Genomic DNA, 27,537 nt, shown 5'->3' with positions numbered 1-27,537 from the left:
ACTAACAAACAACTAAAAGCTAATTTAAAACAGTCCAGCACACTAAATGAGTCATATCTGGAGTGCATCTGTTTCTAGCCCAAGTTCTGTTTTACATGGATTAGTAGAATATAGCTCTGGAATTTTAATCAAGTTGTTTATTATAGGCAGAGCTGCTAGCAAACAGTCTATTAATAAGGTTGCCCAAAACTTCTCTGTTAAAAAAACACTCCTGCTTTCAGTTACTTATATGCTTGCCAAACTTTAACTACTTAAGCTGATACTTTCTATGCAGGATTCTTGCCATTGGCAGATTTTATTATTATTTCTGTTTAATATTATTCTTTAACCTCATCCATATGGTTCATTCAGTTCTGAGAATAAAGATGGGGAAATGCCATCAGAAGTTTGTTAACAATCTTCTATACTTCCTTCCCTACTCTCACTTGGGGTAGGGACTTGTAATTTGAACGACTACAGGGCAGTAGATCCAAGTTATGAGCTTTTAATAAACAAAAATCAGATTTTGAATGTGGTTAGTACAATCACTGAGGATTCCACCCTTGATCATCCTTCATCTCTTGACAGCTCCAGCAATGCGGTAAGACAATGTGTATTCCATTCCCACAGAATAATGAATGTGCATTAGGAAAAAAGTTGGGGTTTTTTCCTGGATGATTTCTCCAAGCCACCAACATTGGGTTGCCAAGGCAAGCAGGCCAAAAGCCAGACTAGAGGGGAGGAAGGAAGAGCGTGAGACAGGCTCTGGAAAAAAGGTAGATGGAGGAAAGGAGGGTGCAAGAGCAATCTCTGGGACCGACCTGGCAAGAAGCCTAGGGCTGCTGAAAGGGAAGCCGGACTGCATTATACAAGGCAGATGCTAGATCTTACTGCAAGAGGAGATGGTGAAACACAAACACAGCGCAACAACAATAACTTTGGACCTGACAGGTGAGCAGAAAAAGGGAAAGACTGAGGCAACATTTGGGATTGAAATACAGAAAGAAAACAGATCAACAAAATTCACCACTTTGAAAGTAGCCTGAAAATTATATACAAGTAGAACTAGCAATTCAAAAAGAGTGAGAGATTGGTAATGAGAATAAAAGCTGGTGAGAAAGAAAAACAAAAACACTGAGCAGGGAGAAGGCTGCTGAATGCAATAAATTGAGTAAGGTGATGAGAAAATGAAACTTAACACTCATTGGGAAGGATCTCTATGAGTGGCAAGGAGGAAGAAGAAAATATTAGGCACCAAGTGGGAACAGAATAGTGGTTGTAGGAAAGCAGGGAAGAAGAAATCAGGGGTTAGGAGAAATGGCTGGTTTGCAGCAGGGAACTTTGAGTGTCTGGACAATTCCAATAAGGGAAGACGAACTTCGAAGACAAAAGAGGGTCTAGGATAAAGCCTGGATTATTGCAGACAAGGTGTTCAGACTAAAAACAGTTGACCAAGTGGTATCACGTTCAGACCAGGGTGAAAAAGAAAAATGCATTAGTGCTCATTACTCTCTTCTCCAATGCTCAGAATTTATTTCTGAATGCCATTGAACTCAGAAAAATGTTTGTGAAACCAACTGTGTTGCCATTATCTGCTGGTATGTCTTATCTCAAGATAAAACAAGAGCCAACCACTACTACCAAAAATGCCATGAGGTCAAGTGAGAGAGCTCTGCACAATTCATGTGAAGTGCCTATTTCTGTTGATATAGCATCATGAAGATGTATGCTGGGGAAATGAAACAGCATGCACCTCAAAGATTCAAGCTGGAGTCACAGTGAACACCATTGAAAAGTCATACAATGCATCAGAAAGGGAGAAAACTTAAAAAGTCATCCAGATCTGGAAAAAAACTGCCATCACACTGTCAATTAAACAATCTCAAAGACTTTCTTTCTAGTTAGGTATCAAAAGTCTCTTCTCCAAGGGCTCTCAAGGTCCAGTTTCATTTTTATTTTATGCATCCTGATTTTCACAGTAGGTGCTGTTGATTTAACAGCAAAGTCAGTTGATTGCAAGCTGGAACATGGAAATCTCTCAGATCTGTGGACTTCTCAGGGGTCTTTCACCTTCTTAGCAGACCCAGACTGTAGCAACTTGCTCGATAAAATGAATATTGTAAAGTCAATACATAAGACCTACAAAGAGCTCAATCTTCAAGCAAGCAGATTTATCTTAAGGGAGTCCCAAAAAGCTCACATCCCAAGAAATAAGCTGGTTTGCGCAGAGAACTCAATGCGGGGATCTGAAGCAGTTGTAGAAACAAACCAATGTGTTTCGTGCTGTGTGGAAGGGCTGTCTTCACCAGCCTTTCATCTCAGATTAAGTTAATGTAAATTAATTAGTCCTTAGTGTCGTCTGGCAAGCACACCAAAGAACTTGAATTGACTTGCAGCACTGTGGTGAGCAGGAGCTTGTGGTAACTCCCAACTGGGAGCAGGATGGATCAAGGCCTTGTAGAGCACTGGGAGATCACTTTCTTCACAGCAGCACACGGCAATCACTGCTCCCTTTCCTTCACCATGGTTAAAATTCACTTACAGAACTGAGCACTGTGTAACTTGAATATTTCATGTTTACAGGCTTCAGAAAAAGTTGTTTTCTAGACAGACGTGGAAAAAGACCTTACAGAAGTCAAAGAACAAAACTGATATTCATTCAAAAGCTTTTAGTAAACAGCAGCAATAAAGAATATGGATTAATTTGGAAGCTCAATTCAGTACCCTTTAAACCTCTCTGGCTCAATAGGCCCGTGTCATCTAGTCTGGTTTATTTTTTCTTAAATCAATGTTAAAAAAAATTATGTTTGTTTTGAAACTTTTGGCTAAGAGGCAGTGTTTTTATATCATAGCTCCATAACAGTAACTGAAAACAAACCCAAAATGGTTCCTATCAGTTCTTGTACATCCAAAATGAAGTACCATTTTAGAGTCAGTCAGATATAGAATCAACTAGAATGTCTCAGCACAGCTACCTTCATAAGCTGTTATGTATTCACTCATGATATTTGATTAACTGGTTCTTGAACCTGAAAGTAAAATTGTACAGATGACATTTAAAATAACTGCATGAGCACCCTTTCCCCAAAAAAATCCCAAGAAACTCTTATCATTAATGACTGGTCTTTAGCTCAGGATCTGGAACCCACAGCTCCTATCAGGAAATGTAAGAAACCACTATCCCTTTCTCAAAGTGCTCCTCAGAGTACAACAGAACATTGCTTTGAGCAACCTGGTCAAGTGGGAGGTGTCCCTGCCAAAGGCAGCAAGGTTGAAACTGGTGATCTTTAAAGTTCTTTCCAACCCCAGCCATTCTATTATTCTGTGACACATTACAATGTTCCATGCCCAGCTGACATGCTCTGAGTGAAGTTTTGGATTCAGGACAAAAGGCCTTAACTTCCTAACTTCTAAAAAAGGGATTAATTAGGAGACAAAATTCCATCAGTCCAGCAACATCAAGAGACTAGTAGCTTCAGATATTTAAACTGAACTGGGATGTCCTCTGAGGACCTACAGGACCAGGCACAACCATCAGAGGCTTTAGGAATGCTCTGTGGATGCCACAATTCACTTGGAGATTTGGCTGAAAAAGTTCAGATTATTTAAAAAGAAGTAAGAAGCTGAAGTCCTGTAAGTGCCTTGAATGTTCCATTTATAAATACATTTTATAAAATACTGTAGGTGCAGAACTAATGCTATTACAGAGATAACAGATGCCATGGATTGCATGCCTTGCAAGAGAAAGTAATTCATATCATATAATGTGACATGCCTAAAAGCTCATAGCCAACAAGAACCATCTAACAAATGCTTAAGTTAGGAGTCCCACCTTCATTCCAAATATTTCCATTGACCTCTCCCTTTGTCTTCAGAACAGGTCCTCATTGCCAAGACTAATTTACAGTTGCTGTTATGTTCTTCCTATGGGCATCTCAAATTCTGAGCCTTATAGAGAGTTTTTCTCAAAGTTTTTCTATGCCAGACAAGTCCATAAATTTTTACAATAGGTTGCAGAAGTCTACTGCAACAGCACTTAGGAGTGTTTTTCCTTCTTCAACAGTGTACTTTTGGCAGAAAATGTGATTATCTATGTTTAGAAAATATGAATTGTATCAGCCTGAGTAGTAACAATAAATAAATTACAAGCAAATAACTGTCTATTTGAAGGAGATGAATATTCTAGCAGTTTACAATCTCTGAATCAGGCAACAGACAAAATTTACTCCAAGTGATGTTGTGAAGTTAAACATCTCTGTGTTCATATATGGGGTGAGTAACAATGGGCACGTGTGCACAAACATATACACAAATTGGATGGAAGTATTTCAGCTGAACTCAAGCATACTATACTACTAATAAATTTGGCCACATGGCTTCAAATTAAGAAAAATTAAATCCTTTAAAGCAGTAACTGTAATGCATATGCATGCAAAACACATACAGATACTTAATAACTGCATCAGATGTTCTAAACAAAGTTTCCCTAGAATTAAGCTGTCAATTTTGCTATTTTATCAAACTTTCCATTGCATCAACTGCAGTCAAAATGTCCCAGCTGAAAGAGAACAATCAATATGTACCTCAAGGGTAAAATGCAGCTTGATCAGTTTGGAAAATACATTAGCCACACCATGTGAGCATGCCATGAGTCCTCTGTGCAGGAGTCGAGGATGGCACTCATGTAGGATGATTTAGTAAGGCTGTTCAGAGCCCCACAGTAATTCCTATATCACAGCTAAGAGTCCACATATTTATTGTGTATTTCCATGTTCATTTTTTGTGCTATTTGAGAAGGAAGTTAATTTGAAGAAGGCAGGGAATTCAACACATAAAAGAAATTCTTAAAGTTCAGACTGTTGCACTTCTGCTCAATTTCTATTCAAATGTGGATGTTCACTTTTCATCCCTGTTCTCTCATAGTTTTTTGAGAGCTGGGAACATGGCAATGAAAAGACAGTGAGATCGAAATTATGACTGCAGATCTTTTTCTCCACACAGGAAATGTGTCTTAGAAGCTGTTTAACTTCTGTTTAATTATATGATATGAAAGTATGGTTACAACCCACAGTTAAAGAGTTTGGAGTGGAAAATCTCAGTGTGTCACTTTAAACAAATCTCACCTTTAATTTTCTGTACATCTAAATGTAAGCAACAGCACTTAGCAGATGCCTATCTGAACTGCAGTACCTGTAAAATAACTTTAAAGATGTTCTGTAATGCCTCCTGTTAAAGTTTCAACAACAGGCTGGTAAAAATCTCACCCATTTTTTTTTTTAACTGAAGCATTAGTTATGAGACAAACTGTACCTTCCAAAAGAAAGGATCTTAATCTCTGAGTAGAAAAATACCACCCAATCAATGTTGAAGAGATTTTCTCAATAATCTCTTCAAAAGGAAGGCCTTCTAACTTCATAACTATGTTATAATCCTAAGGACATGTACACAAGCCCTTCAGTGCTCCTCAGAGCCAGACCTACCATGTGGCTTCTCCAATTCCTGGCGAACGCAGAAATCACGACTTCACATTTCAGTCACTCACCAACTGCAAACCTCCCCCCCACACCAACCCTTATGTTCAGAGTGTAAAGCAGAGATGAAGCAAAGGTACTGCTGCTTCAGGAAGCATTAAAATAGATTTGCCTATCCAAGCTGGTATCTGACACCTTTGACAGAAAAAAAAGGGATAGGAATTTATTTCTTTGACATTCACCCAAAGCCACTGAACTAACTCTTCTCTATCCTCGCAGAAGCACAGGACTGATACATGACACATCCCATACACTGTCTTCAGGAAACTCGGTTCTGATAGAGGAAATGTGATATTCTGGTCCTTTACCTATAAGCAGAACCTGCATGCATATTTTTAGAATGTATTAACTGTACATGCTGTAGCAAATTTCACCAGTTTTTGATTCTCCTCCGCATTGGATTTGTGCAGTATAACAGAAGAGGGATTGGAGCACCAAGTGACCTCATGAAAAAGCTTAACAGTTCAAACCAGCATGGAAAGCTGGAGAAATACATCTGCATTACTGCTTTCCTGTCATAGTTCACTGTAAGAAGAGGCGGTATGAAACTGTATTTTCAAGAAGAACTAAAAATAAAAACTAGGTGGGAGAAAATAATTTTCTTTATAATTAAAACAGACTTTATAGTTTAATGTAGTGAAGAAGTATTTGATTTAGTGGGAGAGAAGAACTCATTAGTGGATGTAAACACCAAACTTGAATAATTTGAGATAGAGTCAAGGGACTAAATTAAGGGAGGCAGTTTTGCTATCTCTACACATTTTGATATACTCTGCTGAGATCAAAGATCACCGATAGGAAACCTGAACTGTTCCATGTTCTAGTTTCCTGAGAGTCTCTGGCTGAAAGCTTTTCTTATACTTCACCATTTACCCTTTTGTCAAAATGTAAGCAAATGTGCTCAACAAAATGTAAAGAGAGTCTCCAGCTCATACACTCAATTTATCCCAGCCTGGATTATGAACATAATTTGCTTCTACCATAAATCACCATTCATCATTGACTGCAGCAGTAACAGCTTCCCTTTTGTTTTTCAGTAACTGCATTAACCTTAACACTTACTCCCCTTCAAATCACAAAACAGAGTTTAAACAATGGCCTTCCAGCCTGAGCCACTTTGCAGAAGCCAAGACTCATTGTTTCAGATTTGCAAGAATCCTGCCAATGTTAACAGAATGCAAGAAGAAAATGTCAGACAAACTAAATGAAATAAGCTTCCATAACACTACATGAAAACAACAAGTCACATTGAGACTCTGTTGTGTTTCAGGTTATATAAACCAAACTGACTATGATTATAGAAGTGAACAAATCCAGTTGAACTGTGACACGGAGTAATGACCAGTAAAAATATCGGAATGACAGAAAAATACAGTAACTAACCAAAGGAAGACACATTACCTTTAAAATTGTAATGTTCCACGTAAAACTTTCCACTGATTTTTGCAGTTTTCTTTCTTTTAGGCCTTCTCTTGCTCCTATATTGTGCAGGTTTTCATGAAACTCCATTGCTGTAGAGAATAAAAGAGGGAGAAATATATTATCTATTTTAGTGCATTTTTGTGATCATAGAGATAGCAACTTGAAACTAATAAGGCAAAAAGAGTGAAAAAGCTTCAGAAATTTTATTCTTCAAACCCAAATCTATCTGATGTAGTAAGATGCAATGTTATACAACATGCCAATATATACAAATCTCTCTAAGTCAAAATCCACTGAAGCACCTCTTAGGTCATTGCTATACAAAGATGGAGCCCAGCAATAATTTCCTATAGAAATATAACCTCTAAGCAAAATTGAATGTGTTGTACCACATGTTAAAACCTTTTTGTAGTTGCTATAGGATGGAAACAGTAATTTCATTAACTACTCTGGCCCAATAAATTTATTTTGTGCCTTGCTCTTTTAGGCATTTACATCACAGCTGTCCACCTTACAGCTAATATGGTGGAGTCTGCTCAGCAAATAAACACTTTACCTTATCCCTGAAAATAAAGGAGTAACTGTGAAGGAGGAATGCCAAGTGAACTTGCCAAGGAATGCCAACGATACTTTACCACACCATGTAAACTACTGTGTCCACAAAACCTGTATCTGACAAACTCCAAATCAAAAAATTTTGGTAAAATTTAGATTAGCTTGAACTAAGCACTGAGTGGACCAAATGAAGCTGCTTTTACACTGCACACAGACAGCAGAAACATAATTTGCTTTCCATGCAGCTGTTACAAGCCATATAAAAATAAACTGTTTCCTTCACACAGGAGAAGTCAAATGTCCTTCCATGGGTACACAGAGCAACTAACATGGATTACAGCTATTCTTCTATGAAGGTCATAGCTCAGTTGTGCTCTCAGGATCATCATCTAATAACATACAGGGTATTTTGAGGTCAAAAATTGGCAAATGGTTGTGACATATACCTATGAAGGTAATAGTTAAAGCATAAATTATACTTTTAACTATGTTGGTTGCGATCTTCTATTTGCCCAGTGAGTGTACGTACTTCAAAATTTACATATACTTTATTACCATGAATAAGCACATAAACTTGGGTTGGCTGTCAATCTGAGAGAAGACTGACTTTTAAGGACATTGTCTCTTCTTCATAATCTCTTTATCCTACACTCATGTCTCATTAAAAGAAAGAGAGATGACTGAATGTTGTCATTGTACACTCCCTTACCTTACTCCCACATACACACACACACACATTTTAAAAAGTATTCACAGATTCATTTGAAAGGCAAAATTGTTCTTTCCACCTTTTCTTACTATTTTAAATTCTGCTACAAGAAAAATAAATGGCAAATATTTTCCCTGAATTAACATACTGTATCATTTTTATTTCAATCACTTCTCTACAGCTCTCCCTCTGCCGTCTCAAATATAATGTTCATCTTATATTTCCCCAAAACAAATTTCTAAACAGGTGAGAAATTAAAGTTCATAAACCCATCATTGTTTTAAGTATCCATTTCCCATTCATATCAACCAAAATAATAAACTCCCAATATGATTATAAAAAGATTATACACAGATCCCTATTTACAATATAGAGCCATCACAACAGCACAGATTTTCTGACCTGTAAAATGAATTCTGAGACATAATGGCAAATGTTTGAAGTTCTGCACCTCATTTCTATTTTAACAATTATTGCTTTTTAAGTCAGTGGACACCAGCAATCAATAACAACTCGAACTAAAGCCACTCAGAAAGATATTAAGAATAATGCTGATCATCTGCATGATAAAAGTGAAATTGGTGCTTTGTAGATTTCAGATTATTTTGATGTATACCAAGTTCCCGATATCACAGACATGGACACAATGGTGGCCGTGTATTCTGCCAGCCAGAAAAGCTCCTTTATGTTCACTGACAACCTTCTGTGGTGATGCTCTTCCCAGTCTACACTCATGCTATATCTCTGTCCTGCCAAAGCCATTCCACCCCAGCTAAGTACACTTGGAAGGAACCATCACCCTTCTTCAGAAAATGAAGCAGGCAGATCATCCTACCAGGGCACCCACATGTAAACCCCCAGCTGACAGGTGCCTCCTGCCTAAACAGCACTGATACTGATAGGGGCGTCCTCAACATCTCTCAGACTGGCCAACTCCTCATCATCATGCTACACTAAACCAAAACACACAAGCAGGGACAAGTAGATTTGAATTTTATTTCCACTTCCATTACTAGCTCTTGCCTGATTAACTGAAACGAATTATTTCATCTCTTTGTCTCAGTGTTTCCATCTGCTGAGAGGAATGAATTGCATTTGCTACACAATATATGGACAATTAAATTTTAGAGCTTGAATGCAGCACAACATTTAACTGTTGACTATGTCCCTCTTGGCATTCATCTTGTATGTTCTCACTTGGATTTCTTGCACTTTGCCTTGGAATTATTTCATGCTTCAACTATGACAAAGGAATAACACAAGTGTTAAATTCCAAAATTAAACTTATTACAAGATAACAGAAAAAGGAAAAAAAGAGGAAAGACATTCTCATTTACAGCTAAATTAATAAAATAATTTACATGTCCATATAAACCCATGTAAACACGCCTTTAGGACATGCTTACAAAGAAAACTCAAGGTTAAATTACTTTTTTATATAAACAATTTTCTGTCTCCTTGCAAATAAAAATTCAGCTCTCACTCTCATTAAGATATAATAAACAAGTCACTTTTATGAGGCTTAATTACTTCTAGATTTATTAGTCAATTAGTAATTTTGAACTGCCTGAGAGCTCTTGAATGATAACAGGCATACCATTAACCTGATGTATCACCCATTATGTTTTTGCATATACCACCTCAATCAAAAAAAGCACAAGTTAGTCATATTTTCCATTTATTGTGGCAGATGTTAAGGAAGATATAAGTCACAACTTTCTGAGTGACCACGAAGAATATATAGGATGTGTGCTCTTCTGTTTGGATGGTATTTTCAGTGTTTTAATTTTTGCCCACTGCACAAATGTATTTATCTACAATGAAATCATTACTGATTGTTGCCTTGAGCCAGAAAGCTCAGATCTAGAAAGCTCTTTTCACTGGAAACTCTTTACTAAAATCCTTATTTGCATAGAATCACTGAGGTTGAAAGGCAGCTCCGGACCAACCCCATTGCTCAAAACCAGGATCAGAGAGAACAAGTGGCCCAGGACTGTGTTGAGGCAGCTGTTCAAGATCACCAAGGATATCCCACCTTTTGTGGGATTGAAGTGAGGCAGACTGGCTTAGTCCTACTTTCTAGCTTTCTTTAACTTGTTTGTCTGTGCTCACTCTACTGCTTGTAACAGTGTGATGAGGTTTCAAACATCATTATTTGGTCTCCTTCTGAGTTTCTGCTAGGGGATACTAAGGGCTCTTAGTTTGCATAATCAGCATTAAGAAGTTGGTCATTGCTGCATAAGTAAAGGTGAGCTGACACAAGCCACACAATTTCCTAAGCATTTGCAAAATGAAAATGGATTCAAGTATTTCACATTAAAAAGAGCAGCTTTCCAGTAAAACATTCACCCCAACTATTGCAAGGCATGTAAATACACTGTAATATATGTAACAAAAAGCAATAGCATTATTCGAGAGCAGGTTCGTACAGTGAACAAAATACTAGACAAATTTCCCTAATCATAACCAGAGATTTCACAGCATATTCTTCTCCTCTGCAGTACACTTGTTTATTTTAAATCATTTTCATAAGGAATCCTTCAGTATTTCCAAATAATATTTTCCCCATCACTGCTGAATCTCTTTCTGGTTCCCCAGTGAATGCCGGTTAGTTTGAATTTCGTGATTGCCTCAGCTTTTCCCTCTCTCTCAGACCCGTTCCCACAGCCCTGGAATGCATTAGATGGCTTTAACACTTCTTCATTCCTCCAGGAATACCTTACAGTCAAGATGCTACTCTGAAATTTTATGCACAATCCTCTTCTCCCATTTTCAATAACTTCAAATGGCATGAAGAAAAGAGAAACACTATAAGGCTACTCGATGCAGTAGGAACCATGTATCATTGAGGAGACTAACAAAAATTTGCTTGGTTAGTCTTGCAAAAAGAAAACCAGAAGAGGAGCAATTGCTCTCTAGATACTCTAGACCAGTCAGGTAAGACCTCCAACCTCAAAGGATCACTGCATGTCCACCAGCAAAATCAGAACTTAAGTAAAACTTATTACTATTGTAGATGTGGGTCTGTGATCAGTTTTAAAATGAGAAAATTACTCAGAACAAAAACTCATATTCATTTTAAAACACAGCTCGACATCATCCATTTTCAAGAGGAGTACTGGGAAGCAGACTTAGGGACCCTACAGCCCTGTGTTTCCTCAACCAGCTGCAGGATGACCTACAGTGTTACATGCATAGGCTGTCAAACCTGTATTAGCTTATGCTTGCCATATTCTGATGGAACATTTATGTTTATAATCTCAACAAGGACTAAATGACAGTATAAAGAGCAATGTGTGTTATTGCTATGACATACTTTAATAACCAGAAGTTTTCCTAAATAAAGCATACAAGGCAGTATAATTGTCTTGACAGGATGATAATTTTGAGTCATCCCCTGTCAGAATAGCTTCCAGACTGGACTTCAGCTTTGCTTTATGGCCTGGATTCTTAGTGTTTAATTTTTCACAACTATGTTCAGTAGATACAAAACTATTCAGAACTTACAACACTCATATGAGCTTAAAATATGTGTTATTGTTCTACTGATGCTTGAAATGCTAGAACAAAGATGCCCTGCATATTGCTGTAATCCAAACATTGTATTTTCATCCAAAAATATTATTTGGTGATATACCTCAAAAGCAACATTTTTGGGTTCTAATAAAAGACATTAATCTTCAACCATATTTAGCTTGAAAAAACAGTTTCTTCCTTTCTTTAAAATGAAGCTACTTCACATGAAATTTATTATCTTTAATTACTAACTAGTAACGACACTTGTTGGAAGCTGGTTAGCAATTCCTCCCACTACTGGGCTCTCACTACAGTTCCAAAGTACCATATTTAAGATATTAATTAAGATGTGCTATATAAAGCAGCATAAGTGATTCTGCTACTTTTAAACTAGCTAAGAAGCATATATTAAAAAGAAAAGTAGCCTTAGGTCACTGAGCTGCATGTAATTATGGTTTTACATACAATATATGTATATTTGTTTGAACTGTCTGACGATAATTAGAGATTTATTAAAATCCAGATGTGAAAAGAAACTGAAACATGGAAGACTGGAGTACATACCTGTACGGTACAAGTACAGGAACACTTGGAACTCTGAGATTTGTTTGCTTTTGTAAGAGCTCCTATCACAAAGCCCTGGCATATCACAAAGCCCTGGCATACAATCTCAGTTTATAGCAAGAAAATTCACACCTTTTCTTTAACTGAGAACCAAGATACTAATTTTTCAAGGAATCTTTAGCGAAACAGCCAGCACAACACTTGCTTAGCTGTATTTCTAAAGCCAAATCTTTCCCTGACATGCTCATTTGTTTTCTTTGATGAAAGCTTTCTTGCCAAGAGATGATTTACAACCTAGCTGAGACATGACTACACAGCAGGTGGGCCCCTCCTGCTGTTCTTTTTCTCTTAACAAAGAACTTTATCAGTGAAATAGCACAGTGATGAAACTCTGGCAATAAATGCATATACTGAGTACACCTAACAAGAAATGAGTAACAAACAAAATTTGACTATGTCTACATGAAACAAACACTGGTAATACCCCAGGTATGAAGCACTTAAATTCAGTCAAGCCAAATATAGTTCATTTCATTTCTGGTAGAGCTCTCTGGTTTAAAATCAAATTAAATACTTTTCAAAATAGTTATAAATACAAAATAAAATTAGGTAAACATTAAAAAATTTTAAATGTAAAGAAAATACCTCACAGCTTTGGAATAGGTTACCACACCTTGCAGGTCTACCCCTATGCAGATTCAACTCAAACACTTACAAAGATTCTGTGAATAATTTGCATGCACAGAATTCTTCTTTACAAGAATAAAAATTTAAAAAAAGAGTTTATATATTCGAATATTTCTTCCTCCACTGTGTAGGTTAAATGATAATAAAGGAAATGAAAAATTCTAGGAAAGTATTTAGGCTGTAAGTATTCATTTCCACATATAAATATTTAATTTGCTTATACAGCTGCTACTCTTGGCCACATCTTCGAAAGTGACAGCTTTAATTTTTTACAGCATTAAATATGTTTCTTAATATTTTTATTTTAGATTACATTCCTTAAACAGTCAGCTATTTCAGCTTCACAAACAATTTCTGCTCAAAATTAATTTTACCAGAAAAAGAGATTGGAAAAAGAGTCTGGCTACCAGACCATATCAACAATAAATCAAATCCATCATGTTGGAGAAGCAGTAGAAGTCACCATACTTGTAAATTCTCATATATTTTGCTACAAAGCACTTTTCACACAAAGATTTAAAATGAACCTTCATAAACTGATGCTTAGCATACCTCTGTATTTTTTAAAAGTCATTACTAACTGCAAAAACAGAGTCTTAGCAGGAGCAAAGATTAGATGCTGAAGTACTTCCAAACACTTCATTTCCACTGAAGACACTGAAGAAATGTTACGCCATAACTAGAGAATCAGAATTCTTGGCAGATTCAAAGAATATTTTGCTGCAGATTTAAGATGCTCAAGGCATGAATTATTTGCATTCAATATATTCAGATAATTATTTGACAAAAGAATACAGTACCTTAATTAGTTGTTCAGCATTTTTTAATTACTTCGACCTCTTTGGCACTGTGTACTATCTCTGTAGTAAGTGGAAATGTTCCTCAGACACAGACAGACATGTAGGTACTGCCTCTACTTAGGTGGTTAAAAACTGTTTTGGTGCCCAGTGCCCTATTATTCTTGAAAAACAGTAAAGACAAATTGCATACTTAAGAGAACTTTCTTATTCCAGCATCCCAAACAACAACGGCATCACAGCCTGCCGAGCACCATCCTTTCCTTTAAATTAGTATTTAGTCTTCCAGTCCAGATTCACACAGTCCCATGTGCAATCACAGTAATCCAATTCTCCATATAAGAGACTTTCTTTAATGCTGGGGACCCACTGAGGACTTAAGATGCTCACTAAATTCTTAAAGAAACACTGTCAGAAGAGATTCAAAGTAGTTGCAGTACCAAGCTTACGCCAGTACGAAGCTGAAAAAGTGTAACATTTATGCCACAGCTTCATTACTTCCAAGGGTTAAGTAACCAGCTGCACACTTTCAAGAACAATCCTAAGTAAAATTACCCTTCTAGATACCAAAGTCAACAAAAAGAATATCAACTGACAAAAAACTCATAAAACCCACACCAACAATTTTTCTGTTCCTCCAAAACAACACTTCTACAAAATTCACAGAGAAACAGACCCTCACATAATAAAACACTTGTTCTGGAAAACTGAGTCATGGTATTCCACCCCCAGTGTACAGAAAACTTTATTTCACAAATACACTCCTCTGTGAAAACAGACTAGATTTCTGAATGGGGGTCAAGTTCAGCCACTACACATATGAGAATGAATTAAGACTGTCAATAAAAGGCATAAACACAAGAGAAATACAAAGGAGAGGATTTTTTTTTTTCCCCACAGACTGCTTTTTCCATCTCTTGTTTATCAGTCTTGATACTCAAGAGAGACCAATGAGATTTTATTGAAAAGTTTCGATTTCATTGAATGTTAGAATGCAGACTTAATAAAGATACTGATTTTTGGCACACTATAATTTTTCCCAGTGTTCAGATCTGGCTGAGCCCACATTGTTTCACTGGCAATAGTAATCAATCTCTTACACTTCCACAGAAATCTAACTTCTTTCTTTTCTGGCATTACATTAACAGGAGGGGGAGAAAAAGGCTTCATGTGAAGGGGCGAACTCAAGAGAGTAATGCAAAAGTCTGTGCTGGTCAAGTATTTTCCCTAGTACCAATGAGTGAGATCATTAAGTATACGAGATGTCTCCTAGGAATCATCTACCCATTTGCAAAATATATCAGCTTCACAAAAAATCCAGTACCATCCAAGGTATTACATGGAGCAATACAAGAAGCAATACAGGAAAAATGTGGTATATGACTGGTGTGAATAACTATGGTGACAAACATGTAAGCATAAAGAAAAATGACTCATCACCTATTCACTAATACTATTTAAGTTGATCTAAGTGCAAGTCTTCACTTCCCCTCTTTCCCAGTAGAATGTGGTTTCAAGAATATTCAAGGCACAGGAGAAGAACAGATTTACAGAGCCAGGGAGTACAGGCAATGACACTATAATCTGAGCTGCTGCGAGCTGTACCTGGAGAAAGATGCTTAGTGGAGTTATTTGAGGAGGAAGGACAAACGGGAAGAAAAAAATACAGAAAAAAAGGAGTAGACAGGACAAAGCGCAAACAAGGAAAAAAACAGGCAAAATGATAGACAGAATACAGAAAATTTAGAAACATAAATCAAGGGAATAACTTGAATACACCCTTTTTTTCCTTAACTATCCACAAAAGCCTATTGTGCTAATAAACATTGAAAATTATGTTGAGACAAGTGCAGAGAAAGGAGTGAAAACAATTTGATAACTGGCTTATTAAAAAATGAGAACATAGAGAAAACAAGGAAGAGCAGGTATTTCAAAAGCATGCAGACTGGCTGAGAGGGGTCTCCAAGTACTGTTTTAGCCACAGCAGGTGATGTTGGAGTTTATGTGATGGTGATAAATATTACAGATTCCTTTATTTTGACAATGAATCTCATGAAAAATATAGTAATGATCCAATTCAAAGATGTAACTTGAAGATCAGCACATTCTACTGATGGCAGTCAAAAAAAATGAAACATTCTCAAGTGCAAAGTCCAATGATAACAGAGCAGCATTCCTTCACTCCCTAGTGACAAAACAGTAGTTTAAATTCAATGGCTTGTAATCAAGAGTCAACACCTGCTGATGAGAGGTAGTATTTCAGCAGACATGGATTAACACGTTCTGCTGAACTCCACAGTACCCGAACCACAAAAACCATAAATTCTGTTTCAAGTCAGGGATGACTGTAGAAATACTGGGAACCTAGTCATTGCCTTTCACACTTTAAATAAAAGCCCAATTGCCCACCTATAAACCAAGTAAAAAGTGGTCCTCAATAGCTAAGTATATAAATTTCTTTTGCTCTGTTAGTGGATTATCTAATCTGCCAGAATATTATTTTTCCTTACATGTTTTATTTTGATGAACCTGAGTCAAAAACCAACTTAGAATACAAATAATCTGAACATATAGTAAGGAAAAAAAGCTCAGCAGCTCAGTAGAAGTGTCATTTTGCTGGAAAGCTTAAGTAGTAACAGCGGGGAAGTAAGAGTTATTCAAACAAAATTGATTTTATTCCTTTAATTTTCAACTACCAGAAGCATTTGAAGTATTTGTATGGCTACCATCCTAGTATTTTTCTGGATGCAGCTCAGATTAACCTTTTTCCAATGGATACTGTGTATCGTGTTTATCTTTAACGGCATCCAGAATGGCTGGATACCTCCTTTCCTGAAACCATATCTTGCTTTAAAGTACATGTTAGAGAATATACTCCTTCTATGTCATTCATTACATGAATTATTAAATAAAGTCAGTCACTGTACGGAAGACAGACTCTGCTCCAACAACTCAGAATCAAAGTATGAGGAAGAAAGAGAACAGATGGATACAGGAAGAGTGGGGAGTACAATGAAAACTATTTTGGTTAAAGTGGTAGGAGGACATGTGTCAATCTAGCTATATTTGTGGGATAATTTTAAAAACAAATTCAAAGGAAGTAGCCTGGTAGATGTTTACAGAGAGCCTGTGGGACAACATGACAAGGACTGCAAATCCAGCAGGCACTGGAAACTCTTGCTACCAAATGAGCAAACACAAGAAAAGTGAAAGCAGCTCAGTCCTGATGCACAATGAGGGAAAAAATATAAAAATGCATCCAGGGACAGACATCATCAAAATGACAGCCAGGAAAATGACGTGCATAAGGCAAAACTAGGATGGTCAAATGGAGAGAAAGAATAGTGTAGCTGAGAGCCCAGAAAATAAGAATCTGAAAAAGAATTCTGGCTGCACAGATGCCTAGGGAAGGCTATGCCTATAAAAAAAACATATGGAAAGAAATATGTATGTTTTTTATGAATCTGAATTCTTAAAAATGAATTCATCCTTAGTTTGAGCAAACAGTGCTGAAATACACCTTTTATGCATCATATTAACACTAAGCTGACACTACTAGAACTCTATACAATAACTTCATTTTCTCAATTAGAACAGAAACCTCAGAGACCATTCCTTGCAGGTATTGTCAAGGCAATATTTTCCCCGACACTAATAAATTTAACCTTACTGATTTCATATTCCCAAGATTATCGAATCATAGAATGGTTTGAGGTTCGAAGGCACCTTAAAGATCCAAACTCTCTGCCAGGTGAAGGAACACCTTCCACCACACCAGATTATCAAAAATACTCTAGTCATATCTACATTTGATTAAGTTCTGTAGTTCTTTGTCACCAGCAAGCTGTGTTTAGTAATTATCGCTCCCCATAATTTAATGAATATTTGGAATATTCTTCTGAGCTTCCACTGCTGAACACCAAAATGAATTCCTAAGTCATGGTTCTCTCTTTTAACTAGGGATGAGCTCAGACAGTATTGGAATCATAAAGCAAAAAATGCAACGGAAGATTCAAAAGAGGAGTTGAGGAATTATGTGATTTGAGTACAAAGGAGGCTATAAATGGGATAAGGTGACCTGGACATTCAAATTCTTTACTCTAGCAAAGACACAGGAGCATTTTAGGACTCTAAGAGATTCAGGGAATGGACCAGATTATCTTCAAATTCCCTTTAGCACCTAGATGCTATTTTCTTGTAGCATCTTTAACTGGCTTAACAGCAACAAAATAAATGGCACTGCAGTAATCTTGAAGTTATGTGGATTTTTTTTTAATTCTAAAAAGAATAAAAGTACACTGGGAAGCAAAGCAATATCATGTTCCCATATCTTTTCATTATTCATGTATCTAAAATACTTTCAATAACTACTTAACTAATAACCATGTGTTGAGCTAAAATTAATATGTTCACATGAAGAAAGCAGAGAGGTTTTTAATATGATTTAATTTTAAAGAGCCAAAATGAGGAGAGATGTTTATAGTTAAATGTGCTCAGAGAACATTAATAGCAAAAAACTTGAATTCTGAAAATAGCCATCTCAGTAACTGTATCTTTACTTATCCAAAAGGCTATCAACCAAGGAAATAATACAGCATTTATTTCCAAATTAGGTCTGAATTCTATAGGAGGCCAAAAGTCCTATTATTAAACTTAAGATAGAAAACAGTTCAATAGAGTGAATCTACTTTGCCTATTTAACAAAATTCTCTTATAACCTGGTTATGACAACAAAAATTTACTGCTTATTGGCAGCTTGTCTACTTCTTATTTTAGCAGCTTTTTTACTCTTTGAGCCACAGAAGAAAAAAGGCCAGACAAAGGCATGATTTTGTTTTCTCCTTATCCAGAAACTACATAGGAAAATGTATAATCTTTTACTCGTAATTCAAGTAGCATCTACTGAGATCATGAGATCAATTAGTCATAAGATAATCTCCCAAACCCATTGATACTAAAAGGTAATTCAGTTCAGCTCAGTCATCTTCAAAAATGTCTTGACCCTGCAGGGCTAAAGCTGCCCTAAATAGCAGGATCTATTACATAATCCATACTTAGGCTTATGTCACCACGCTGGAGGGTTCTCATTTGAAGGAGATCAAAATCTCCACTATTTAGTACAGGCTTTAAGTCTTTAGCATTCTTAGCAAAGGATTCCTGGACCCAACTGTCCCTCACGTAAAATAAGGCAGTAAGATTCAAGAGTCAGACACATGGAAGTTTACAGCAATCCATATAAGCTAGTAGAAAGCAATCTTTTCTGAAGAGCAACCATTCTAAAATTAAAATAAATTTGGGCAACTGACTTTTGCTTTGCCTCTAACCAAGGATCTAAGCTGCTTAAGACACTGGTGACACTAAAAAAAATAAGGCACACTATCACCACATAACTGGGAGATGATTTAAGAAGCAAGCAGACACATCTACCAGGCAACATCCTTACGACAGCACAATACATTTTGTGTTTGCTGTGGTTAAACCCCAGCCAGCAACCAAGTGCTGCATGTTTGCTTACTCCTGCTGGGTGGGACAAGGGAGAGAATCAGAAGAGTAAAAGTGAGAAAGCTCGTGGGTTGAGATAAAGACACTTTAATGGGTAAAGCAAAAGCTGCGCACACAAGCAAAGCAAAACATCATCCTGTGTAAGCACTGCTCAGCAGCAAGAAAAGGCATCTCTGCATTATCAGCTCCATTTTAAAGCACTCTATAACACAGTCCCATACCTGCAACTAGGAAGAAAAATAACCATCCCAGCCAAAACCACCACAGTATTTTAGATAAACCTCTGCATCTATCAATAAGATATGTGACGTAATATTTTGTCACTCATAGTATTTATGTTTGGTATTTCTTTTTGACAACTTCAAGCAAATAGGGCAACTTAAAATTTTCAGGTATTTTGACAGTCTTATGGTTTGACTAAAGTTGACAGTGTCTGAGGAGTATATGCTGTGAATCAAGGAGAGATCTAGAAATTCCATGTGGTAAGCCTTCCTTGCTGCTGATCTGAAAGCCACTGTTAATAGGAGGGAGTTTGTAAAGGAAGGCTGAGGGCTTTATTCTAAGAGCGTTATTGTTTTCTTTTTGGGAAAAAGGAACAAAACAAAGGGACTGGAATTTGTAGGAGAGCCGAGAAGCAAATCAAAGAATGGAACAAAATCATGGAAGATAATGGGAGCTACAGGATGCTAAATATCAGGCAGATAAAAGTGTATTTGTATATAAAAAGCTTTTGTTCCAATTGAGTCATGCAAAATATGTCTGTAAATGCTTTGGCTGAGTCTTTGGCAGCATTCCTGTTTCTGATGCAAAATGTGATGCATCACTTTGAGCAAATTTGTAACATTATTTATAAAACAGTTGAAAGTTCAAAAGAAAACAAGCGTGTTTAAACAACAAGGTCAGACATGGTATCAAAACAAGAAGGAAACCTTCAAAACTCAGTTGCGCCCAAATGGCAAAACTGTTACAAAATATCATGTTGAAAAAGGGTCAGTTTGTGAAGGGATCAAGAAGTACTTAAACCATCTATTTCAAATATATATCAGACTCAGGAAACTTTTCAGAGAACTTGTGGGAACAACACAGAACCAGAGGGCATCCATCCAACAGATCTAGAGAAATACAGTAACCAAACATCTGAACTACTGTTACCTAACTATCAGAGGGCAATATTCTCCTGACAATTCAAGCTTCACCAAGGCTCTCAAAGACACTGGGCTACCACAACAAAAGAAGAGAAGTTCTCACACAGAGAAAGATGAGCAAATGGTTAAAAATTTCAGTGTGAAGAAAGACCATTCTCTTGGCTTCCTGTAACCTTGTGTTTTCATTTGTGGAAATGACTATGACAAGCTACTTGTATAAAATACTTGTAATTTCCAAATTCAAGATGTAACTCTATGAATCTTTGCTTTCTATGATTTGAAATGTCTTTTCACTCTAACTGGATGTGCCTAAATTACAGTAATTTTTTTTTGTATTTTTGGGTTTTTGTAGTTTGGTTGTTTTTGTTTGTTGGGTTTTGCTTGTTTGGGGGTTTCTTTTGCTACAGTTGAATATTGATAATAAGTTTTGGAAATTAAAAAAATTGCAGTAAGTTCTGTATAATATTTTTTAAAGCAGCTTGTACTTACCTGCTTTCTGACACTGCACTATCTTCTCATATAAGCTATCTGTATTTTCAACCAGAGTCCTGATGGTATGAATCATCTGTAGAAAAAATAAATTAAAATATACAGGATATCAGTAAAATTAAATTTTTACTTAAAATTTTTAATCTATAAATAATGCTTAAAATTGAACTCAGATAAACTAGTATTTATCGTTAACATAATGAATACACTCCTTTTCCTGGTCATAATGAGGTAGTGCAAAGTGCCCTAGATGTAGCATAAAGGCATAAAAAATACAGTGATTTTGGGCTGAGATCTGAGAATACTGAAGCCAAATGTCTACTCCGTAGTTCACTGCCTATCAAAGCAACTGGAAATGATACAACCAGGCAATTCACTTTTGGTGGCTTGGTTGAGATAACCTGGATGCCATTTTCCTCTTCCTCATTCCCTCCAACATTCAAGATGATGATCACTCATTACTCAGTGCATCCTTTTTCCTAGGCATCATTCCACTGCTTTTCCAGATTTTTTCCTCTAAATTTTCCATTTTGTGGCTAGACATGCACTTATGTATGAGACAATGCTTTATGGAAGAAAATAAATCACTTGAGGCTGGTGGTGGAGGACAGGAAAAATAAATTATTCCTTTAACTGATCTTTCCAAACAAAAAGCCTTTCAGGGAATCCCAGCTGAATGCACTAAGATGGAACTGTGCAGAATTTTCAGCCTAGGGTATGTATTGAGAAGTAACAACTTTGCTTCACACCTTCCCCACTGACGTCTCTGGTTTCCACTCAAGCAGACAATTTTCCTCTCCCCTAAAACAATGACTAAATTTTTGACATGTTACTTAGGTGGGTGTTCATGTGGAACTTGCTTTTCCTTAGGAGACGATAATTTGCTTTTATGAGGAGGAACATTCCTGCTCATAAAAGCATGTTACAGGGAAAAAGGAATGTTACAGGGGGAAAAAAGGCCCAAACCTCTCTAACACTGTTCCTCAGAGAAAAATTACTGCAAGAGGCATGACTCCCTCACACATATTAGAAGGAGCCTTCTCCAGCTGAATGACATTGAGGCTGTTTTTCTGAGCATTGCTCCAAATAAGACATAAATCAATTTTGAGAAGCAGGCAAGCAAGTCTCAGATTTTTGATCATGACAAGTGTGCAAGCAAGTGAGGAGGAAAAACACCTGCACAGACAAACTACTCTACAGGCTCCTGTAACTGTCAGCTGCACAAAAATCTGGTTTAAACAAATGACAAAGCATTTTAAAATAATTCTAGTTCTATTTCTATTATTTTGGTTTGAGCCAATAAAGAAAATTATGCAAATCCTGAATTTTTACTTCATGCTACACACAAACAGCATGTGAAAAAGTAACTTTGGAGTACATGGAGGTCATCATACTGGATAATTTAATTTAATCCTCACATCCCAATTAATCTCTATTTAAAGTATCTACTTAGCCTGATTTATATTATGTCAGTTGTCAGGGTTGCTATAAACAAATGTAAATTATAATATATGAAGCAAAAATAACTTGATCAGGTTGCTAAGCTGCAAATGAAAAACTTTAGATTACCCCAGTTTTAACTGGATTGTTCTTTGAATATAAATATAAATTTTCACTCAAGCAAAAGCTACCTATAAATAGAATTATGCTGATTACTATTTAAGTGCAACAAATTGAAGACAATTTAAGTAAGAGAATACTATATTTCATCTACACTGCAAACTGACTATTCCTAATCAGTCAAGGAGAAAGCCCCATTTCACTGTGCTTCATTACTATTCAGTCTCTAAAACAGAATTCATAAACTGAAATAACATCACTGTAAATTTGCTTGACAGGCAAGGATTTACCTGTTTCAATATGTATGGCACATAGCACATTTATTTCTGCAATGAAATTAGATGGAGAGAACCAAACCACAACTGATGTCAGCTGTATACTTCCAACAGCTGATGTTATTTTGCTAACTGGCTGAAAGGAAATTGTAAAGCAGGTTTTTCTGAATTGAAAATCACCTTGAAAAAATGAAATGCTGAGCACATATGACTCTTGGGCTTTTCTGGGATGCTAATACACAATAATAAGGACTAGAGAGGGATTCCCTATCAATGTGAGTCCTTTCACCTGAGCACTCTTTGGACTGGAGTTCATTCAAAAAAAGAGAACAGCTGTGTTGCCTGTTCAAGGTATTTGTTTTGAAGGGATTCTAAGAAATATTACAACTGCCCTACTCTGTTTTTCTGACCCCCTGTGTTTAATAACATAATTTCTAAGTCATCTCAGTTAGGTCCTATTCCAGACACGGAACATATCGACCTACTCTGCTTCCTTCATACGCCCTATACGAACATCAGATAATTTAGAAGCAGAGGAGAGCATGTCTCAGCTGATTAGAAAACTTCCTCTGAGACATTGCACTGATTTTCAGAAATAAGGGAATTCTAAGATGAATAAAAATGCTTGCATTACTGCTTTTTTGTTTACTATCTGTATTGACAAAACAAGAAAGTTTTACTGGTTCTGCAGATGAAAGGAAAAGAAACTGATTGCTGTATTAGTGTTCTTTCATCATGGTCAGGCTAACGCTGAAGAATTTGTAACAACATGCCCATTTCATATTTCACAGTTCCAGAATGGAAAGCCACTAAATACCCTCAGATCAAAAGGAATACCCTCTTTGCAACTTCTGAAGAAAAATGGCAATGCATTTCATGTGGCAGAAATTATTCTAATATCCACTTTTATATTATCAAGACCAGTAACAGTTACTTTCATTACCTTTGGTCTCTAAAATATGTACAAAGCTGTATTTAAGATTAACAGCACTGCAGAGCAAAACTGGCTGAGCTAGCAATAATTCAGGGGTTGACTGCCACAACCATTCGATCACTATTATGGAACACCCCAATTTTCAAATGTCCTTCCCTAAGAAAACAGTGGGGCAGTATGCTGCGTGCATGAGTAGGTGTCACCTTCTAGTTGTGCTTGATTAATTAAGTAATACTATTAGTTCATTATAATTTTATTCTTACATTGCTCTTCACCACATAGTCATCTTTTAGTATGGATTCAGCTATTTGTTAAATTACTCTCATGGAGTGTTTGAACATATGAATTCATTCTAGTGTTCAAGCCAAAGTTTTAACCTCATGAAAACACTCATGTAGGCATTCACAGAGACTGAAAGGCTTTTGGCAGGCACAGCATATGGAACAACTATGTATAAATGCCTATATTTAAACAGAAAATTAGCCTGATTCAAATGATATGGTATCTATATGTGTGATTGATATAAAAGTGAAATAGAAAATGATGATTAAGGAGGAGCTTCAGTGTGAAAAACACTTTGTCTGCAGCAGAGTAATGCATGTAATCTCAAGGCAAATTAGTTGTGGAAATGGAGAAAGACCAGGTAGAATCTCCTCTACACTGAACTAGTCTATATTGAACAAGCCAATCAATAAGCAGGTATTTTCTAACCACATCTAATTTCTAGAATATTATCAGTGACAAATCTGGAAAGAGAAATGGAAACAAAGGTAATAGGGAACAACCAGTTGCCACCTGATCATTAAAAATGCATTGCAAATTATCCATGAATATTCAAGAAAAGAACACATGGTACATGAAGTTTAGTAACCTATATTTTTTAGCAAGCCTTTTACAATACTGATTCACATTTCTAACCTATGCTGCCTTTTTTTTTCTGGAAGCAAAGATTCAAAATATCCAAAAATTTATTTTAAATATTGAACTTATAAGATATAATGCTGAAATTACTTCAACTCTCCCTTCAATTCCCACCCCACCACCACACCCCAACCTCAGCACGACCAGAGAACTTCTTAGGTACTCATTACAGACTGGACTATTCTACTTTTTTTGTTGGTCAGTGGAAAATGGGAAATGCAGAATGGTATGCTTTATGTGCCTTGAAGTCATCACAGTTTTGCAGAGGCCAGGTTAATAGTTTGATCTGTTTGTTGTATTCTTCAAACTCTATTGGTTAAATCATGCAAGCATTTTACCTCGTTATTCTAACAAATGGATAAATGTCAAGAAAGATACTTTTAAATTATTATTATTATTATTATTATTATTATTATTATTATTATTATTATTATTATTATTATTATTATTATTATTATTATTAAAGGGGTTTGGAAATAAACACTAAATGATTAGTCCAGAATTCTCAATGAGGATTGGAGACCTGTATTATTATATACATTGCTCCTACCTTAAAAAGACAATGATGATGATTTAGAAATCACAATTGTTGCTTCAAACAGATGAAACTGCATTGTTAGCAGTTCATCACTTACGTGCTGCTGTCCCCACAAAGCAAATTAAAAACTCATATACTGAAAAAAAATCTATCCTCCTTCTCAGGAAAACAGAACTCTCTCATTAAGATGGTTACTTAAAATTATATATATAAATGTCTAGATTACCCTTTAGGATAGTTTTTTTATATTTCAGAGTTTGTTGTCTGATTTGTTGTTTTATGAAAGAGTTAAGTGCTATGAAGTAACACCATGTAGATCAATGCAAGTGCTCACATGTATGTACACATGCATGTATTTGAAACCATTTCTTTTTTCAGCTGAATTTGAACAAGATCTATTTCTACTCGGCTCACACAGACATGTCTTCTGGTAGAAGATAAAACATTCTGTTTAAGCCCTCAACTTGTGGAAAACACGTAACTGAACTCAACCATAAATATTTTAAATATTACATTTAACAAAGGCCTTGGGAAAGAAATCTTTCAAAAACCCCAGGATTTATCCAATCCTCGGCATGCAGAACTGGTTGGTAGCACACAAGGAAACATCAGCCATATTTTAAAATGGAAAAATCAACCAATTATAAATTTTGTATCATTGATGATACTCAGTGAGAGAAAACACCTTCACTGACACAATTGCAACACCAAGGAAGAACATTATTTTTAGCAAGAAAAGCACACCACACATTTAAATTTGAAAATCTGTAAATGTGTTGCCAATACTGCTAGACCTACATTGCAACAGCAAACCTGAAACCATAATTACTGTAGGTATAAATCAAATCTTCATTAAAATGGCACTCACATTCTACTTTCATGCAAACCTCTGCATATTAGATATATTTCTGAAATCATAAACTACAGCATTTCTAATAAATGTATGTATCTTTAGTATTCAGAAGCCAAGCTGGAGCTCTTAACAGCAGTAATAAACATGTAATTTGCATTTTCCAGACATTTTATTAAGCCCAGGATGGTACAAATAGCACCAATATCAAACAGCACTTCACAAAAATAGGAAACCAAACACAGGGCATCCCAAACTACTAATAGCATCTGCACCACTTCAAAAGATGTGTTACACAGTGAGGATCAGGAGCTGCTACCATTGCCCCAAGCAGTAACAGCAAGGAAAGGAACTCTGGTAGGGACTCGTGATAAACTCTTTGCCCTCAAGAGCCATTATAGGTACCCAGACCTCAAACAAAACACAGTCAGCTCTAATTGAATGTATGTAAAAATTGTACCCAAGCAGTCTACTATTCAATGTCAATGCACCAGAAGGCATCTTTGTTGTGGCACTGGAACAAGCAGATGAACAGTTCTTAGTCCCTTCAGTGACAACTGCCATGGTCAGCTTGCTCTGCAGCTGCATAAGGAGTTGTTTTAAACTATATGTGCTGCCTTTTATTTTCTGCTAGAGAAGAATGGTGTTATAGCAAATATGAAAGGAAATTGTTTTTAAAATCAGATTGCAAATCTCACAATGTATGTTCTAACTGTTCTAACTGTTCCTACAGTGTGAACGCCACCCTGAAAGAATTCTGAAACATCCAACTTCTAACAGGACCACCATAAACAACTGAGGTCAGCTTCTACCAAGAAAAAAACATTCACAGTTTTCCTCTGCTCTGCAAGACTGTCACCACGTTGTAGAAGGCTACACATTGGCTAAGCCTAATCTTCCTTTTGTAAACCCATGCTGAGTTTTTCCCATCTCTTTCTTGTGAGGCCACAGCTGGAGCATTCATCCCAGTTTGAATTTTTTTCAGAAATGCATGGACTACTGTCCAGCACAAAGCCATAGAGATTTAAGGAACTGGAGAATATTTTATATAAAGAGAGGCTGAGAGGGCTGGAACTGGTCAGCCTGGAGCAGACAAAGCTTAGGGGGAATCTTGGGTGGTAAAACACTGGAAGAGGTTTCCCAGATTGACTGTGGAGTCTCCACCCTTGGTGATATTCAACAGCCAGCTAGACAAAATCCTGCTCTGTCTGATCCTGCTTTGAGCAAGGGGTTGGGGTTAGTTGATCTCCAGAGGTGCCTTTCAACTAAATGACTCTCTGTAAAAAAGAATTATAGTGAACTTGACATCCAGTCAAAAGAACTGAACTTTCTGCTCAAGACAACAATCAATAATAACCTCTTAATAGATAAAAATCAGGTGTGGTTTTTCACAGAAAGTTCAAAGCTCTATAAACAAAAGCTGATCTCCCCTCCTGTCCAAACACAGTCCAAAGTACCAAGGTAAGAAAATCAAGCTGCTAACTGCTACTTCTCTACACACAGAGGATTCATCACATCAAACCAAATTTCCTTCAAAGCAGTAAGGTTTTTAGCAAATGTATT

At 36.5% G+C, this 27,537-nt stretch overlaps 1 protein-coding gene across 5 annotated transcripts in view; it reads right to left on the bottom strand.

The window, feature by feature from the left end:
* The window catches only part of PLCL2 (phospholipase C like 2), a 107,259-nt gene that overhangs the window by 2,918 nt on the left and 76,804 nt on the right, over positions 1-27,537 (bottom strand). For all 5 annotated transcript variants that reach the window (XM_038161523.1, XM_038161532.1, XM_038161539.1 and 2 more), the window contains 2 exons: positions 20,897-20,972; positions 6,912-7,021 (listed from right to left, as the gene is read on the bottom strand). In XM_038161523.1, coding sequence (XP_038017451.1) covers positions 6,912-7,021; positions 20,897-20,972 — 186 coding nt within the window. The remainder of the gene's footprint in view (positions 1-6,911; positions 7,022-20,896; positions 20,973-27,537) is intronic.

This window comes from Motacilla alba, chromosome 2, assembly GCF_015832195.1.
Source record: "Motacilla alba alba isolate MOTALB_02 chromosome 2, Motacilla_alba_V1.0_pri, whole genome shotgun sequence".
In the NCBI taxonomy this organism is placed as follows: Eukaryota; Metazoa; Chordata; class Aves; order Passeriformes; family Motacillidae; genus Motacilla; species Motacilla alba.
The sequence above is the reverse complement of the archived record's forward strand: the minus strand, read 5'-3'. Positions and strand labels throughout refer to the sequence as shown.